Source organism: Alnus glutinosa, chromosome 6 (assembly GCF_958979055.1).
Source record: "Alnus glutinosa chromosome 6, dhAlnGlut1.1, whole genome shotgun sequence".
Classification (NCBI taxonomy): Eukaryota; Viridiplantae; Streptophyta; class Magnoliopsida; order Fagales; family Betulaceae; genus Alnus; species Alnus glutinosa.
This window is the reverse complement of record NC_084891.1, coordinates 22,367,576-22,384,598: the sequence shown is the minus strand read 5'-3', so window position 1 is coordinate 22,384,598 and position 17,023 is coordinate 22,367,576. Positions and strand designations below refer to the sequence as shown.

Below are 17,023 nucleotides of genomic sequence, written 5' to 3'. Positions count from 1 at the left end.
TTAGAAAACCGCCTTATGCAGCCTCTTGAAAGGACTGTATCATTTATTTGTCCCATTTCCTACTATTTGTAAATATTTTAGCACTGTTTTGGTTTGCTCTGAGTCTATTGTTGAGGAGCCTAACCATTTTTCTTTTATAGAATCATCCACTTTTTCTTCCCTTTGGATAAGGGGCGGTAACGATCTCCATGTAACTTTTTTTCTTAAATCAATTAGAAAATAATAATAATAATAATAATAATAAATAAATAAATAAATAAAATCAATATTTACCGTGATAATTCGCATTGAAACCTTGCTCAAACTTGAATTGAGTTGCTTAACTCATTTTGATTTTTCTTTGATATAAAATCATACGCCAGTATTCATTCCCATAGTGTATGAAAACAAAAGTAAAATCAAAATATCATTTTAATAGAATTAATCGAGATATGAAATGCACAATTTATGTTTATTGATTGTGCCTCTACATATACATTACAAAAGGATAACAAATAAACAAAATTTCTTTAACTACTTGCATAGCACAATTTAAGTAGACTTTGCTGTGTAGTGAGAGAATTAATCGCCTTCAACCTACAACCAATAGAATTTCAGACACAAATCAAGGAGGCAAAAAATAGGGATTTTGGCAGCATATCTCTAACCGCTTACCTGAGAGAACCTCGAATCTCTGTCAGCCAAGCGTTTACTTCTAGGAGTCAGGCTTCTATAAGAGAAAATGATCAATCATATGCTGTATGACATCTGCACCTTCTATATGCATGCTTTGGTCTTTGACCTGTAAAATGCACAGAGAAGGAATTTACTACTTTATAATGATCAAAGTTTGTTTCAGTTTGAATTTTTAACGTGGTGTTAAGTGAAAGCTCAGTGCTTCAAAAACAGCTGATAAGCTGCTTAACCAGATACGAATAATTTTTAAAAAAAAATAAAAAGAGATACAAAAGACCAAAATTGTCAATTTGTCATCGCAAAATCATCCCTTCAGCAACATTACTAAAGAAATAGCAAGAAAATTTATTAGGAGCACAGAAAGAAAGAACGTAAAAGAGGGGGGAGCGAAAAAGAAATAAATACATATACCAAAAAACGTTAACTCAGGATTAAATTCAAAAAAGCTTCTAAAGAACTCACGTCACCGTTGCATTAGCAGCTAAGGAATTTTATAAATCCATCAAAATGGAAGATTAAAAAGGACAGTTTCCTTCTCATATAAAGTTATTTTATTATGTAGCTCAAAAAACAGATTGCATCTTAAGCAACTATATAGCCTCCTTTTCCATGTCATCATTTTCTGATAAAACAGATACAGCCTATGTGCGTGTGCGCGTGTGGTAGGTGGGTGGGGGTGTGTGTCAGAGAGAGACAGAGGACCTGAATGACACTATGAGCAGCAAACCTCTGCCTGCTGCTGTGAAAGCTAACATCTACTTTTTTCCATGACACGCGAGATAGGCCTGTCACAAGTTCCTCTGCACAATGTACCACCAATCACAAACTTGTAAGACAGAAAAAACTGAAAGAAATTATTAGAAACCAACATAGAAAAAAAAAAGCAAGCAAGCAAGCAAATGATTATATCATAGCTGGGAGCTGGTTCTGCAAGTATCTAAGTCAGTAACAGAAAATCACTTTATTGAAGCAACAATGATTGAGCTAGAAAAGAAGAAAGAAAACTTAGCCTTTAAAAAACCTAAAATGTTTTCAAGCATAAAATGATGTTGTCTCCTCCTCCTCCCCATTTCCTCCATTAAAGCAGGATCATAGTAGCAGCTTTTGTTAAATAAGAGGGTAATTCTAAATACTAACTTTCATCCCACTCCTATCCCACTAGGGCTTCAAACACATGCATTAAGATTTGGGTACTCCTGCCCATATATTGACAGAAGTACAAAATTTGATTTTTTAGTTCCTGAATGCATTTAATGAATACAAGGATATATGCACTGGAACATACTTAGAAAATCCATAAATTCTCTTAAGGAAATGAATCTCAAATATTTCAAGTACTGCAACAATTTTACAGCTTTGCCTTGCACAAAGTTGTAAAATGTAAGGATTTCTGGAATTCTCAGAATGGACAACAGAACAGATGTCAGTGTACACAGAGAAGGTGTACACTGTCTGATCCCTAGAGAGGATATAGTGTAAACATCCTTTGTAATTATTCCCTTTTATTCTAACAAAATTTCCAGTACTTCATTAAAAAAAACATATTTTCGGGTGAATCATAATTTATAGTGCCCTCATCAAAGATACCGTGCAATCCTTTCTTACCTTTCGTTTTTTTACTGACACTAACTCACATCCTTCAACATGACTAGTTGATTGTTTCTTTGAAGGTGTCCAAACTATCACAACAGGCACTCATTTATTGTTTCCTCGTCTGAGGACTATATAAGTGGTTCCAGGACTTTTTATGCTTCAATGGTGTCCCTCTTTCCTCTCCCTGTGGGTGTTGCAAACCATATTGAGAAGTATTGAAAAACAAAGACTTTCTCTTGTATACTAGGCGTCCCTTGTTCTTTTTCTCCTACTAGTTAAATATTTTCTCTTGTATACTTCATGCATACCAAGGGATGCCTTTATGGTTTTAATGATATTTTGATTACTTATATATATATATTGCAGTCACCCAATTCAACATTCCCAATCTTGGCGATGCCTCCATGAACATAGACCTTGGTTTTCCAACTATTAAATCAAATATGACCAACACCTATCACACCAATACTCCTATGAGAATTGTCACTGTTGCCACCACCACATTTTCTCATTAAAACACAAATGCAAAGTATACTAGACAAAGTAGTCTTATAGAATTTCAAAAATATAATTATCAAACCATTTAATTAGATTTAACACTCAGAGATCATCTCTACAATTTCAGCACTTGTTGTTCTAATACTAGCGATTCAGCATAAAATTTCATTGCTAAATTTTTTTTGGCTTTATGAAATAGACCTTAACTTCAAAGAAGCTATCTGCACTGCAAATAACTTGCTGAAAGTCTAAGATATAAGCAACTAAAAGTTGACATTCAACTAGATGGAAACAGATCAAAATAGTTATAAAGCCAATAGAGAATGGTTGATTGAAAAGCATGCTTATCGAGCATACTAGTGAACTAATTATTAAAAAAAGAAAAAAAAAAAAAAAAAAAAAAAAAAAGGAAAGAAAGAAACTAGCATAAACAACCAAAACAGAAATTTCTCTTACAGTGAAGTTACGAACCTTCTAGCTTGTCCGAGCCCTTGTTTTCAATTGAAGGAGGCTCACACTGCTCATCATCATTAGCCTTGCAGTGTTCTTCATATACAACATGCGGATATTTTTCATTAAGAGAATCTTCCCACTGATTAACCAAAAAGATGCTTTGTTTATTAAATTGCAATCAGAAGGTCCAGTACCTAACCACAAAAACAAAATTCAAGCAGATAACAATACCTTTGGCAGATCACTATTACGCCTAATACATGATGTTCTCCAGCCCACGATATCTTTATAATGTTTCATAATGGAAAACAATAAAGGTAAATTTAACAAAAATCTTCAAGTATAAATCAACAAGCGCCACATGTACTGTAAAAAGCAGGATACGGTCATAGCCCACATTTGAATATGCCACCCGACATTTGAATGTACGCAATGCAGACCTGCATAAATAACTTAGTTGTCATTCTATTAATTACATATTCAGATTGACTGATTAGGGCATCTCATGAAACTTGGTATCGTTCAAGATATCCACATAAGAAAAGGGGTGCAAGTGACATACATGAAATAACGGTCACCATCATCTTCTATCATACGTTTAAGCAATGGAGGCTTCCCTTCATCATCATCATTGAGAAAAAGATGCCGACCTGTTCTCCTAAATATCAAATGAATAACACAATTTGCAGCTTTCTCAAAAGCAGGTACACCAAAAAGAAATGGCACCTGCAAAAGACCAAGATTTTAAAGGAACATAAATCAGTCAACTCAAATTTAATAGAGAATAGCTGTTAATAAGGAATATCAACATAGAGCGGTACATACACCCAACAAAAAATGTTTCTCCTTATGACAAAAAAAAACTACTGGAAAATCTGGTAGGTATACCACCAAGTGGATCATAAATAGATTATGTTGACTGATGATGTAAATCCAGAATCAAATAAACAAGTATTTCATTTCTGCTTCATGTACCACACAAATGAACGTCATATGTAATGTTGATACAACCTAATATGCTTTCTTTTTCCTGCTAAGAACAAACCTAAAACCATTACTATCTCAAAAGGAAAAATATTCAGGGTAATGTCAAGGGTTGATTTATACCCAACCCCCCCCCCCCCCCCCCCCAACAATAAGTCCACAACTACAATGGTATTAACTGCATATTGCAATTGGGCCACCATTTAAACTTTTATCCAAAGACAGATGGGTTATCGACTTGCTTGCGTGTTGGTGGTCCTCTGGAAGGTCAAGGAGCGCTGCAGTTTGGAAAATGGCACCTATTTGCCTATGTTGGTGCTTATGGAGGAAAATAAACAATAGGAGCTTTGAGGACTTGGAAAGTACCTTGAAAGAGATTCTTTCCTCGTTTTACCATTCTTTGTATTTTTGGACTACGGCTTATGTCCACCCTTTGTCTTTTTCTTTTCCCGACTTTCTCACTCGCTTTTCTCTTTCTAACTATGTGTTTTCCTTGTATATTCCCAGTGTACTAAGGGGCGCCTTACGCTTTTTTTATAAGAATGGTTTCTTACTTATCAAAAAAACGAAAAACTATCATACTTCACTCCATGCCCAGCCAAAAAGGTAAGGACTTCTGAATTTCTAGACATTTCTCAGCATTTTCATTAATAAAATCAAGAGCCTGACCAAAAAAGATTCTCATCATCCAGTGATCCATCTTCTCTAAACTTTCCCGATGGAATCTAAGCCAAAACAAAACGAGCTATTCAACCTCAGCAAATGCTTTCTCAAGCAGATTAATGAAACTATAATTTCTCCATCCCACCCACAAGTCAAGGATTGCACTGCAATAACAACATTGTCTAGTTTACTCCTGATCAGATAAGCACAACGAAAACTTCAGAATTATTTTCAGCAAACATAAAGTTCATTTTAGCATTGGGTGTCGATACAATTTGAAACTCTCAGTTAACAAATTTCTGACATAAAAAGGATTTGTTACCTGCTTATTACCCCTTGAACCAAGATGAGGTGTAGCAACAGTGATGAAGTTCATAGCCTCCAAACCTCCTATTGTACCCCTTGAATCCTCTTCACATTTATTAGTAGAAGAATCCTCTATATTTTCTCTCTTAGGTGGTCTATACAATCTCCCAATTGCATATCTTGCGACTAGTCCTCCCACAGAATGTGAAACAAAGGAGATCTTTGATAGGTTTGGCTTTCTCTGAATCATTTCAAGGACCTAGAATTCAAAAGTTCTTTTAATTACAATATGATGTGCAGTCAAAGCTTCTTGTCAGCAAAGCAAACAGATTTAGTTAATTTCAAAATATCAGGTAGAACCGTAGCAAATCTGTGACTACCAACCTCCTTTTCTAATCGCTCTCCCATAACATCCACACCATCTAGAGTCAATTTAGACTCATTTCGTTCACTACCTGCAAAACAAATCCAACCAACTTAAATATAATTGGGCAAACATTTTTCAATGCTGCAAGACATCCCATGAACTTGATAACTTAAAATATCGATATTTTAAGTTATATGCAGTGCTAGGACACAAAACACCTAAAACCTCCAACTTTTGACCAGTCAAACAAAGCAAAGCACTATATTAACACTAGTTCCATATAGTAAGCAGTCAATAAAATTACAGCAACTAAAGTCAAATCTCAAGCTTCATCAAGGATAATCACAGGACAGGGAAATATCCACGTCTAAACACAACAATTTTTGGTATAAAATGGTCCATGTCATGAAGCTATAGCATTTAAGTGATATGCAGTGGCTAAAAAATTAAGATAGAAATTTAAACAAGATTAAAAAAAAAAAAAAAAATACTTTTCAGTAATTAGTAACAGAATACCAATGAAAGCATCACAATGAGAAAGAAGGGCTACTTACAATGAACAAACACTTTATCAGGGAGCACTCTGACAAACTGCTCCGCTGCAAACTTCCAATCCTTGGTGCTGCATAAGCAAATATAAAACCACCATCAGCAACAAACAAAACTTCGAGAGTTTCCAAATAAGAAGGGTTTTTTTTGGGGGGGTTGCTAATGAAAGATAAGAAGAAGAAGAAGAAGAAGAAGAAGAAAGTAAAAGAATTTCAATTCAAAGAAGTTACACTAAATGCAATAACAGATAACAGCAATATTAAGCATGATTGAGTAGACTAATGCAACCACATTAAGCATTATTGAGTAGAATTTTTTGTTACTCGGAAACAAAAACATTATGAAATAGGTTTCAAATTCTATCTTCATTTATTTCTTTCTTTGTTTTAAACATTTTCCTCTGATTTTTTACCAGCTACTAAACAAAGAGTAGAATAAATTCAGGGGTTTACCTTCTCTTAGTTTCCTCTTTCCATTTTCTGTTTTTGGCAAATGGACAAGTTTAAATTCGAAGTGCAACTCACTTTCTCCAGTATCACGTAGAAAAGTGGAGTGTACATTCAAACCATCAAGCCGACCGACCCAACCCAGACTCAAATTCAAGAGAGAAACAAAACGGAAAACCCAATAAGCCAAAAACTCAATTCCCCCACCATAACTTACCAAAATTTAGCAAAATTCTTTCAATTTTTAACGCATGTCCTGAATTCAAGTTAACTTCAAAAAATAAAAACATTTCGAGTTAATAATAGAAACGAGAATTCATCAATCGTAGAAGTCAAAATCGGCATCCCCTTCCAAAATGGATATAATCAAAGAATATATTTTCAAGTATGTAAAAATGACACGGTAAGTAACAGTCACTAAATATATATCTACAAAATCAAACACTGAATTTCAGAGTTATGATTCAGGAAAAAAAAAAAAAACAGACTTGTCGCAAATCTCTTAAAATTCAGAAATGACAGGTTTCAGAATAAACTTAAAAAATTTAAGGAAATATTTAACAAAAGTAACAAGGAAAAAAAATCAACTCATTAGGGGGGAAAAAAAAAACAGAAAAAACCCTTCAATTTCGAAAAATGAACACCTCAACCAAATGTCCAAACTAAAGAAAAATACAAAAACAACAGGAAAACATTAATCTATCATCGAGCAGAATAATAAAAATAAAATATAAAACTAGAATTCCATGAAATTCAAGATCCTAAAGCAATAAAAAAAAAAATGAGTCTGACCTGCCGAGGATTCCATGAACCATTACAACGAGATGATCAGCCGACGAAGAATCAGAGTCCTTACAGCTCCATATGTCGCGGCCTCCGTTAACCAATTCGGAGGAGCACACTCCATTCTCTACGTGGCCGTTTTCCATAGTTGAAATACACAGCTCAGCTAAGCTCAGGCAAAGTGCATTGATTGGGACGAATCGGGAATCGGAGGCGTGTCGGAGATCGAGTGAGGAGGAGAGGAGCAGCGTTTGGGGCGCGTCGAGATTCCCGGGAAAATTTGGGAGAGAAAGTGAGGGAACGCGAAAGATGGGTGTGAAAGGTGGGTGAGACTCTTGTGAGGAAATAAGAGAGATAGGAGCCTTTGAGCGAAGGAAAGAAACGGACCGAAAGCACCTATTTTTTGGAGTTCGGGGAAAGGCTCTGGTGCTTTGATTCTACACTACGGTGTGTTGTAATGGCTAATTACTTGTCACCACGTCACGAATTATGACTCCTTATATATATATATATATATATATATATATATATTGTAAGTTTATTTAAAATATATTAAAAGCGTTTGGGATATATTATTTAATTGTGGGTTTGTCAATGTGAATGTTATTACATCAAAAATGATTTTTATCAAATATAATTTAAATTAACCTCTATAAATAGAATTAAACGGATATAAATCATAAATCATAGAATTGCATGCTTTGAAATGAAGAATGGTTAGGTTTAAAGTTAGGCTAATGACTTTTGTACATCACCTAAGTATACATTAAATGTACCAAAACACATTTAATGTGGGATCATACATGTGGGTCCAATAGAGATGTGTTATTTGCACATCACTTTGGTGTACACACTTAAGGTAACGTACAGGAATTATTAGCCGGTCCGATATATTTGAGATCCACATGCATGAATCTCACATCCAATGTGTCTTGGTGTACATTTTTTATGTACACCAAGATAATGTGCAAATAACATATTTCTTAAAGTTAAGAGTTATAAATAAAAATACATTTCGTAGTTTTTAGGAAACCAATTACATATCTTCTATGACTTTTTTTCTAAGCATATATTTTTTTCAGAATGAGTACTTTTAGAAGGTATATGGGTGTAAAATTAATTTTTACTTTTTTTTTTTTTAGATGAATTAATGATAAAACCATATAATTTAAAGATATGTAATATTAGTTGTCAAAGTTTCACAAAATGTATGAAGGAATGAAGACCGCCTAACATCGGTTTATTATGCCAAAATTGGAAAGTACAATTTTATGTGCTGATTGGCAAGCAAGCCGGTCATTTTATAATAAGGAACAACATTGCACACAATCCTAACCCAAGGTAAAAGATCAGAAGCGCGTCGGGCATGAAAGACACGCGTCAAAAGGTCGGTACGCTGCTGATGGCAGTTTGGGTACTTTGAAAAGGACACCTCATTGCTCCAGATTTCCTGATAAAATGGGGTATGGTTCGCCTTATATATCTCGGGCAGCACATCTCCCTTTATTTTTAGGTCCGTTTAGATTTGCCATAGTATTAAGATGCGTGATTTAAAATTGTCTATTTCAAAATGTATGATTTTAAAAAATATAATTAAGTATTTGATAAAATTGTGATTTTACTTTTAACATCCTGTGTTTTTAAAAACACATATTTTTAAAATACATTTTCAATATATTTTTACGATTTTATTTAAATTTACATATTTTACTTGCAAAATCACAAAGCCAAACATAATCTTAATTTATGTACAAACAAGATTAAAAAGATTGTTGGGGGTGCCTTACGGGAATAGGGTTTGCCCTTTAGAGGTTGGTATACAAAGTAGTCATGCTTTGAGGAGTTTTCGTCAAAAAAAAAAAAAAAGGGGGGGGGGGGGGGGTTTTATGGTAGTTGTCATGATTTTTTTATTTATTGTTTTTTCGTTTGATCCAAACTTGCACCAAATTCAATTAAATATTTTCATAATTAAAATATAGTTAAAGGAAATAAGGTTTTCAAGTTGACCTACAGGTGTGCATCTATATATATATATATATAAGAAAAAAAAAAAAAAAAAAAAAAAAGACCTACAGGTGTGCTGATATACTTGATTGGTTCCCATCCATTTAATTTCCTCAACTCTCTTCGTTTCCCCTAGCCAAGCATGTTATCAAACAGCTAGCGATGCTGAGAGCTTCAACATCTCTCTCTCTCTCTCTCTCGCTTTTGGTGCCTAATTACGTGAATCTAAACCCTGTAATTAAACTCATCTTTGAAGCTACTTAACTTTGCCTTAATGACACATAAACACGTTTGAGTACTTGAAATGAATTCTTCCACGTTTTGTATGTAAGGTGATAATAAACATACATCACCTTTTTTTTCTTTTTTAATTTTTTTTTTATCAGGGGTTTTCCGGCCAATTTTATCTATATAGCCAAACAATAACTTGAACTATCCCACATGAAGTAGTAGTCACCAAGCGTAGAGGCTCAACCATGATCTATTAGACTAATCATCGACCCAATACCCCACGCTACTAAAGATATTAAGCCTTGAAACCCGGACTTCGCCAGGTAACGGACCCCAAAAATGAGGTAACACTTAAAAATTTTGAACTCGAGACTTCAAGAAATAATACCCCTAGCTAGAAGTCGCAAGCCTCAACCAGTAGGCTAACTATTACGTGTGTAGTCATTGTTAGGTAGTGGGTCTGTTAGAAAGTATTATCTGTTAGATTATTCAGTTCAGTAGTGTTTTATTCAACAGAGAAAATGATCAAATCTTGTATTTGTGAGTTGAGAGGACCTCCAATTACTTATAAGAAGTCTAAAATTTTTTAAAAAAATTTATCATATTTATCGTTATTTTTAAGTTCCCGTCATCCTATGTTACCTATGCACGTAACACCAAACCCTTAGAGTTAAAGATGATAGTTGACGGGGATGGATAAGATTGGTCGATATCCTCCAAAGAGTTATACGTTCACATGACACGTACGATATAATGGAGGCATAGTATGATGGTGAACCCACCCCCATTCTCGAATCTCGACCATATGGAATGTCGGCCAACATATTAGAGCAAAAAGTAATGGTTCCGTGAGGTCGATTTAAGATCTCTCACTTCAAAAGTTGTGTGAAAGGGCTATGAAAGAGTGTGCATATATCAATTTAGAAAATGAAAAATGCTAAAAAAAAAAAAAAAAAAACTTGTTTAATCTAAGATATGATCATATATAAGTTTAATGTTAAGGCTAATACTACTTTTCACACTCATTTTATTCAGGCTGACATGACATGTTTTAACTGGTTTTTTATGTCAGTTACTTTTTTTTTTAAAAAAAATAAATAAATAAATAAATTCCACTTAAAACACATCACTTAAGCCAGTATGAAATGAGTATGAAGAGTAGCATTACTTTATGTTATAATATTGTATGAGTAATGCTATATACTATATTTTTATCACATAACTATCCCACAATATTGAAATGGCAGTCCCAATTAATCCTTATTTTTTTATTTTTTAACAAAGACGGATCCAATGGTTAGTTGAGACTGTCACATCAATATTATAGAATAGTTGTGAAAAAAAAAAATGTAGTATGTAACATTACTCTTACTGTATTGAGTAATGCAAGAAATTAATCACATTTTTATCACATAATTATCTTACAATGTTTACGTCTCAGTCCCAACCAATCCTTATTTATTTTTATTTTTTTAACAATGCATGATTCAAGGGTTAGTTGTTACTGTCACATCAGCATTGTAGGGTAATTATAAGATAAAAATATAGTTTCTATCATTACTCTACTATACTTAATATGAAGAAGAAGCTAAAAAATTTCCAATGCATTAGACTAATAGAAAGATTGGATTTTGCTAGATTTGAAGTATAGCAATTGCTCTAATGGAAAACGATTTTTGGCTAACAAATATAGTAGAGTTGTTTAGAGGATGAAGTTCTAGTTGGTCCCTTCTTTCAATGGTAATGGATTAATGTTGAGTAATGGTTAGGTTGGGAAGGGGTGGAAAGTTTCTTGCGGTGGATTTCTCTCTTTTGTTTTTGGGTTTTTAGTGCTATTTTTCCATATCTAGTTTTTTTGTTTTTTTCTTAAATCTTAATCTTTTCGAGGCTGGCGACATATTGTATAAAATCCAAAATTTTCATTTAACCGTCTCATAAAGTTAAAGATGTTGGGCATGCATTCAATTGTAGGAAAATGACGTTCCAAGCATATTGAAAGAAAAATTAAAAAAAAAAAGAAAGAAAAGAAACTAAAAAACAAATATATATATATATATATCCATGTGCATCCAACTACTTCTGGGTTTCTTTCTGCAAGATATTTACTCATCATTCTATTAAACCATCTCTCGAAAAAAAAAAAAAATAGGGGAATTTACCAACAAGAAGTCTATGTGGCATAGGTAATTGGGAAATAAAATTAAAACAAACATTGTGATTGGAGTAACACGTACACTCATTTCACATTAGCTAACGTGACGAGTATGTTTTAAGATACGTACCGTCTACATCAACCACTTAAAAAAAAAAATAACCACTTAAATCATGACATGGATGTGAAGACCGAAGAGTAGCATTACTTTTCAGAAATCATTTTACGCCAAAACAAACTAACTTATTTTTTAATATGTTTTTTTTTTTTTTTTTTTTTTTAGAAGCAGTATAGGAACAACTTCCCTTTGATTTTTCTTAAATTTAAGGAACAAAATTACTTTTTACTTCCCTATCCTCTCATTATTTACAAAATTTCAACACAATTCTCAATGAAATGCAAAAAGATGAGAGAGGAGAGAGATATTTTATATTAAAATAATATATAAGGAAGCTAAAGTGCTACTCAATATATTGGGCAGAACTATAACATTCTCAATACTTAGGGAAACAACAAAGGAAAATTACATGCAATACTTAGGCTATTGCATGTAATTTTTTGTGACCAATTTTTAGATTTTTCTTGTATTTAAGGAAGAGTAATGCTACACATCATCCCCTTATCCTCCTTTTATCCCCCTAAAATTGATGTGGCTCCTAAAATCACCATTGAATTTTTAATATATCACTCTTGGATTTTGATCCAATGGTAATTTTAAGAGCCACATCAATTTTTGGGAGGAAAAAAAGAGGACAAGAGGATGATGTGTATCATTACTCTTTAAGGAAGGGAAGAGATTATAAGGAAGGTGTTGCTAGCAGGACCGATTTATGGGGGTGGATATAGGCCATCCCCCCCCCCCCCCCAATTCCTAAAAACAAAAAACTAATTAGGTAAAAAAATAAAATAAAATTGTGAGGTAAAAAAAAAAAAAAAATAGCCTACTCATGACCCCTACCAACAAAATTGTTTGACCCATGCCCCGGCTCTTGCTTATAAGAGTTTCTAACTCCGTTTCTAGTTGCCAGTGAGATCAATCTAAATAAAACTAAGTACAGGAAGGTGGGCAGCCTAGCAAGATGAAATATGACGATCACTCTTGCAAAAAAGTAGGAATTAATATATATATATATATATATACACAGAGACGAAACTGGGGGGTGGCAGGTAGGGGCCATGGCCCCCCAGTTTAGTTGAAAAAAAAAATGGTTCTTTGTTTTTGTATAACGTCCGTCCATAAATGGGCCAAACAAAAGATTATTTTTATATTCTTGAGTTTACTATGATGCTGGTATTATAGACGTATGGTGCAGTGAAAGAAAAGTTTATTTGGCCAATCATATCTCTTATTAAATTATATGTGGTTTTATTAAGAGAATTAAGGTTAATTTAATCTTTTGTGTCAAGTTAATTAGGGAGCAGATTTGGTATATGTTAGACCAGTGGTATATATAATCTTAATTTAACCTACCCGATAGAAATTTTGGCCAATTTTTGCTGGTAAAGTGTAGAGGAATAAATCTTTTAAAACTTATTTGTGTCAATTGGTTCTTTATGAAACGGTCTATAATTTGTGGAGAAATAGAAATCAATTAAAGTATGGGTGCAGACCTAAAACAGAGGAGCAAATTTCTTAGCATATTTTTTTGGAATTTCGTTCTTGAGTGCTGGGAACTTGAGAAGAGGAAAATTTTAAAAAAAAAAAAATCTTGAGAATATTGATCTTTGTAGGAGTTGGAACCTTGATGAATAAATTTTGGATTAATAGGTGATTCAGGCACGCAATGAAAATTACTACTCCACCATATTGTGACTTATATTACATGTTGAATTAAAGGAAATATTGGTTTATGTTGTAGATGATGTAGTGTAGAGTTGAAAAAGAGAGAGAGAGAGAGAGAGAGAGAAAAGAAAGGTACCGTAGAAAAAATGAGTTTTTTTTTTTCCAAACATAAAAGAGACTCAGAATGCGTTGAAAACTTGAAGATGAAGAGATACCAAATCCACCCAGTATATTTTGTATTTATACTTTGACTATATATTTAAATTATTTTTTATTTGGCCCCCTCTCAACCAAATGTCTGGCTCCGTCCCTATATATATATATATATATATAGAGATAGAGGGTGGCACATGAAATATGATGATCAAGTTTCCCTTTGACTGGAAATACAACTCCTTCATGAATCATGAAAGATTATATATTATTATTTATTGTAGATTTGGGATCAGAATTGAATATATGAATAATAATATTGCAGTTAAAAGACAACAAGTAGGAAAACGACAGCCGAGATTATGCACACAGATACAATCATGCATACAAATACAATATATTGGCCTCTCTTTCATAATTATTTACCTAATTTATTGTCGTTTATCTTTTGCAGTATATGACATATAGCATTATAGGAGGAGCTACGTACAACATATTATTATAAGATGGTGGCCGGGGGAGTACTTCTTCATGCATGTCCGCCTGTCGTTGCTGGCGGTCTCTGCTCGATCTTCTTAGTTGGAAAAGATTCCACCAATTCATTCAACCTCTACGTGACAAAATGTCTGCAAAAATATATTGCATCTTGTCTGTTGATAACAGATTCCGGTTATTGACGTGTTGATTGGGTAGTTGATAACAATACGAAAGTCCGAATGAAAATCTTCCGCCTTCTCTTCCAGCTGAGGACCTGAAAAACCAAGGAGCACTGGGGTGGTTCCAGCATGCCTCATTCGACGACTAAATTAGACAAATCTCCTTGAATAAAAAAAAAGAAAAGATCGTTCAGTATTTTCCAGAGAGAGAAGGTCTGTATTTTCCAGAAAGAGAGAGTAAACTCAGTTGAGATCCGTTTCGCCGGGGGGGAGGCTCCACGTCTCCTCCTCCTGGTGCTAGTGTTCCCCTGGCCGTTAGGGCATGGGGTTTTTGTCTCCTAGCCTTTAGGCTGTAGGAGTTTTTGTTCCTCCCGGTGTTTGTACCGGTGGAGGTTGTGGGTTTTTTCCTTTTTTCTGTTTCTGTTGTTCTCTTGTGGCAAACAGTGATTCTAGGTGCTGGCCCGTAAAGAACGGTGGGTGTTGGAGGATTTCCAGTGGAGTTTTGCTCAACGCCAGATCTATTAGCCTCGGCTGGTTCTTCTTCAGTAAAAGCTTTCCAAATGCGATGGCCGACTTCTTCTGGTCAGGATGGTCATTTTTCGAGGCTGTGCTGTTCGTCCATGGTCGGTCGTGACCCGCACGCGCCGACGTTTCAGTTCTTATGCTTTTGCGTGTGTGGGCTACAACTGTTCTTCCGGTCTCGGAAGATGCTGATCTCAGCTTGTGGAAGTCGTCTGTTGCCTGGAAGGATCCCGGCAAGGGGGCGTGTTTTACACGCGCCGTCTCTGGCAGTCGTTTCTGGCCGGTGTCTGCTGTCTGGGTTTCTGTTTGTGTTTGTTTCTGTTTGTGTTGATGTTTGTTTGTATATTCCAGCTTGTAATCATAGTCTACCGGGGGGTAGCTGCTTCAAACCAAGTTTTTCTGGTTTTGTGGGCAGAGATTCTTCATCTCTGCTCACTCCGACGGCCTTCCGGCCCTGTTTCTCGCCTTTGGGCATTTGATTTGTTATTGGTGCCTTCATTGTAATATGGTTTGTATCCCTTTCGGGGAATTGTTCTTTGGTTGAATAGAAGAAGAAGATGGCACTGTTAAAAAAAAAAAAAAAAAAGTGACCATCAGCTCCTTTATTACCTCATTAAATGTCTTCTTTTTATATCACACATCTTCCCGTACTTTTCATTTAGGACCTTTGGATCTTTAAAATCTTTTCTTTAAATAGTTCTTCGTACTAACCGCTCGGGAGGTGTCGATTCAATGTCATCTTAGTCTTCGGCTTCACCTTTTGGGGGCAGATTGAGGTTGCGAGTCATATCATATGCCTTCATTGTTCTTATTTTTGGAGGCGACGACAAATTGTAACAAATTGATTAGATCTTAATAAATGAAGTAATCTCTTGCAATTAATACACTCGTCCTTCTTTGTAACAATTGATGTCTCTCCTCGGACATCAGAGCTTCCGGCCAACCCCTGACTCGGATTAATCAAAGCCGATGTCTAATCTCATCTGATTTTATTTCTCTTTTTCTTCTTTTTCCCCCTTTCTTCTTCTTCTTCTTCTTCTTTTTAATGGGGGAAAGGGAATCTCCCCCACATTGTCAATTGCCAAACATGAGTTGTTATTAATGCAGAAACGCATCCTCGACTACATTATATATATATATATATATGATAAATTATCAAAGTAATATAATGGGACGGCAATTATTAAAGTGGGGGTCATAATTGGCTTCTTCTACATTACATTTTCATGCACGCGGTCGAGTTCAAATGAACTAGAGATGAATTGGTTTCTTAAAAATTGAATTGGTTCCACCCTTTTAAGTAACTGTGAAGTGGAAATATGATCACTCTTAATTTAACTAACGGCTCTTAATATTGCCAACTTGTTCGTTTAGTCCTTCCATCTTAAAGATTCTCTCTAAGATTGTAGAATGGATTGTTGCAATGGATTATGTTATTCTTTAGCCTTTATTTTGGTTATGTGCAATTCTCTTCCTTTGTTTGTTGGAAAAATGATAGGTAGTGGACAAACAACCGTCCCCCATCACCCTCTTTTGTTTTTTTTTTAATAAAAAAAAATATATAAATTTGTCCTTTGATGTCGACAAATTTTGATTTTTTTTTGCTTAAAAAATGAAAAAGGAGGTGATGAGGACGGTTGTTTGTCCCCCATGTATCACCTACTCATGTTTGTTGTTGTATTTTTATTTTCACTCCTCTATTAAAAAGAAATCTACCGGCTCTTAATATATGGGAAATGATTTGTGGGGAATAAACACCCCCTTTTGTATTTTTAAATTAAAAAAAAAATAAAAAAGTGTCATTTGATGTCACATTAGACGACACTTTTTAATTTTTTTTGATTTTATATTAAAAATGAGAGGTTGGTGGACGGTTTTTGGTCCCCCATGTATCAGCTCTCCTTAATATAATAGCAAGTTAATTCACTTAAAATACTCAACAAAACTCGTAAACAATTAAACTACTTTGGGAAAAGAGTTTCAAAAACTTTCGTATATGGTATTTGTGGACATCTTATATGTGAAATGAAATCTAATAGCATTCGTTCGACGACGAACAAGGTGGCTGGTAACCACCCATTTTTATTTGATGGTGGTTTTATTCATTTGATATTTTTTCCACACTGATCTGAAGTGCCACAGTAGCAAGGTCATAAGCCCCCGTAGTGGTCCTAAAGAAGTGCCTCCACTTATTTGGATCACCTA

At 34.4% G+C, this 17,023-nt stretch overlaps 1 protein-coding gene across 1 annotated transcript; it reads right to left on the bottom strand.

Annotated features, from left to right (window-relative positions):
• Nucleotides 1-379: 379 nt before the first annotated feature.
• LOC133870060 (lipid droplet phospholipase 1) lies at nt 380-7,706 on the bottom strand. The gene is made up of 11 exons (XM_062307100.1): nt 7,327-7,706; nt 6,094-6,161; nt 5,557-5,627; nt 5,189-5,431; nt 3,782-3,945; nt 3,604-3,659; nt 3,451-3,503; nt 3,238-3,358; nt 1,378-1,475; nt 655-781; nt 380-576 (listed from the first exon to the last, which is right to left on the bottom strand). The coding sequence occupies exons 1-10, from the start codon at nt 7,461-7,463 to the stop codon at nt 710-712; spliced, it is 1,083 nt and encodes a 360-aa protein (XP_062163084.1). The 5' UTR covers nt 7,464-7,706; the 3' UTR covers nt 380-576; nt 655-709.
• Nucleotides 7,707-17,023: the final 9,317 nt, after the last annotated feature.

Bases quoted from the DNA above. Each gene is read 5' to 3' on its own strand.
- LOC133870060 (XM_062307100.1), bottom strand. From the start codon at position 7,463: ATGGAAAACGGCCACGTAGAGAATGGAGTGTGCTCCTCCGAATTGGTT. The intron at 3,946-5,188 runs GTAACAAATCCT...GGTCTTTTGCAG, and splicing joins GTTCAAGGGGTAATAAGCAG to GTGCCATTTCTTTTTGGTGT. The intron at 782-1,377 runs GTCCTCTGTCTC...TGCATTTTACAG, and splicing joins CTGCTCATAGTGTCATTCAG to GTCAAAGACCAAAGCATGCA.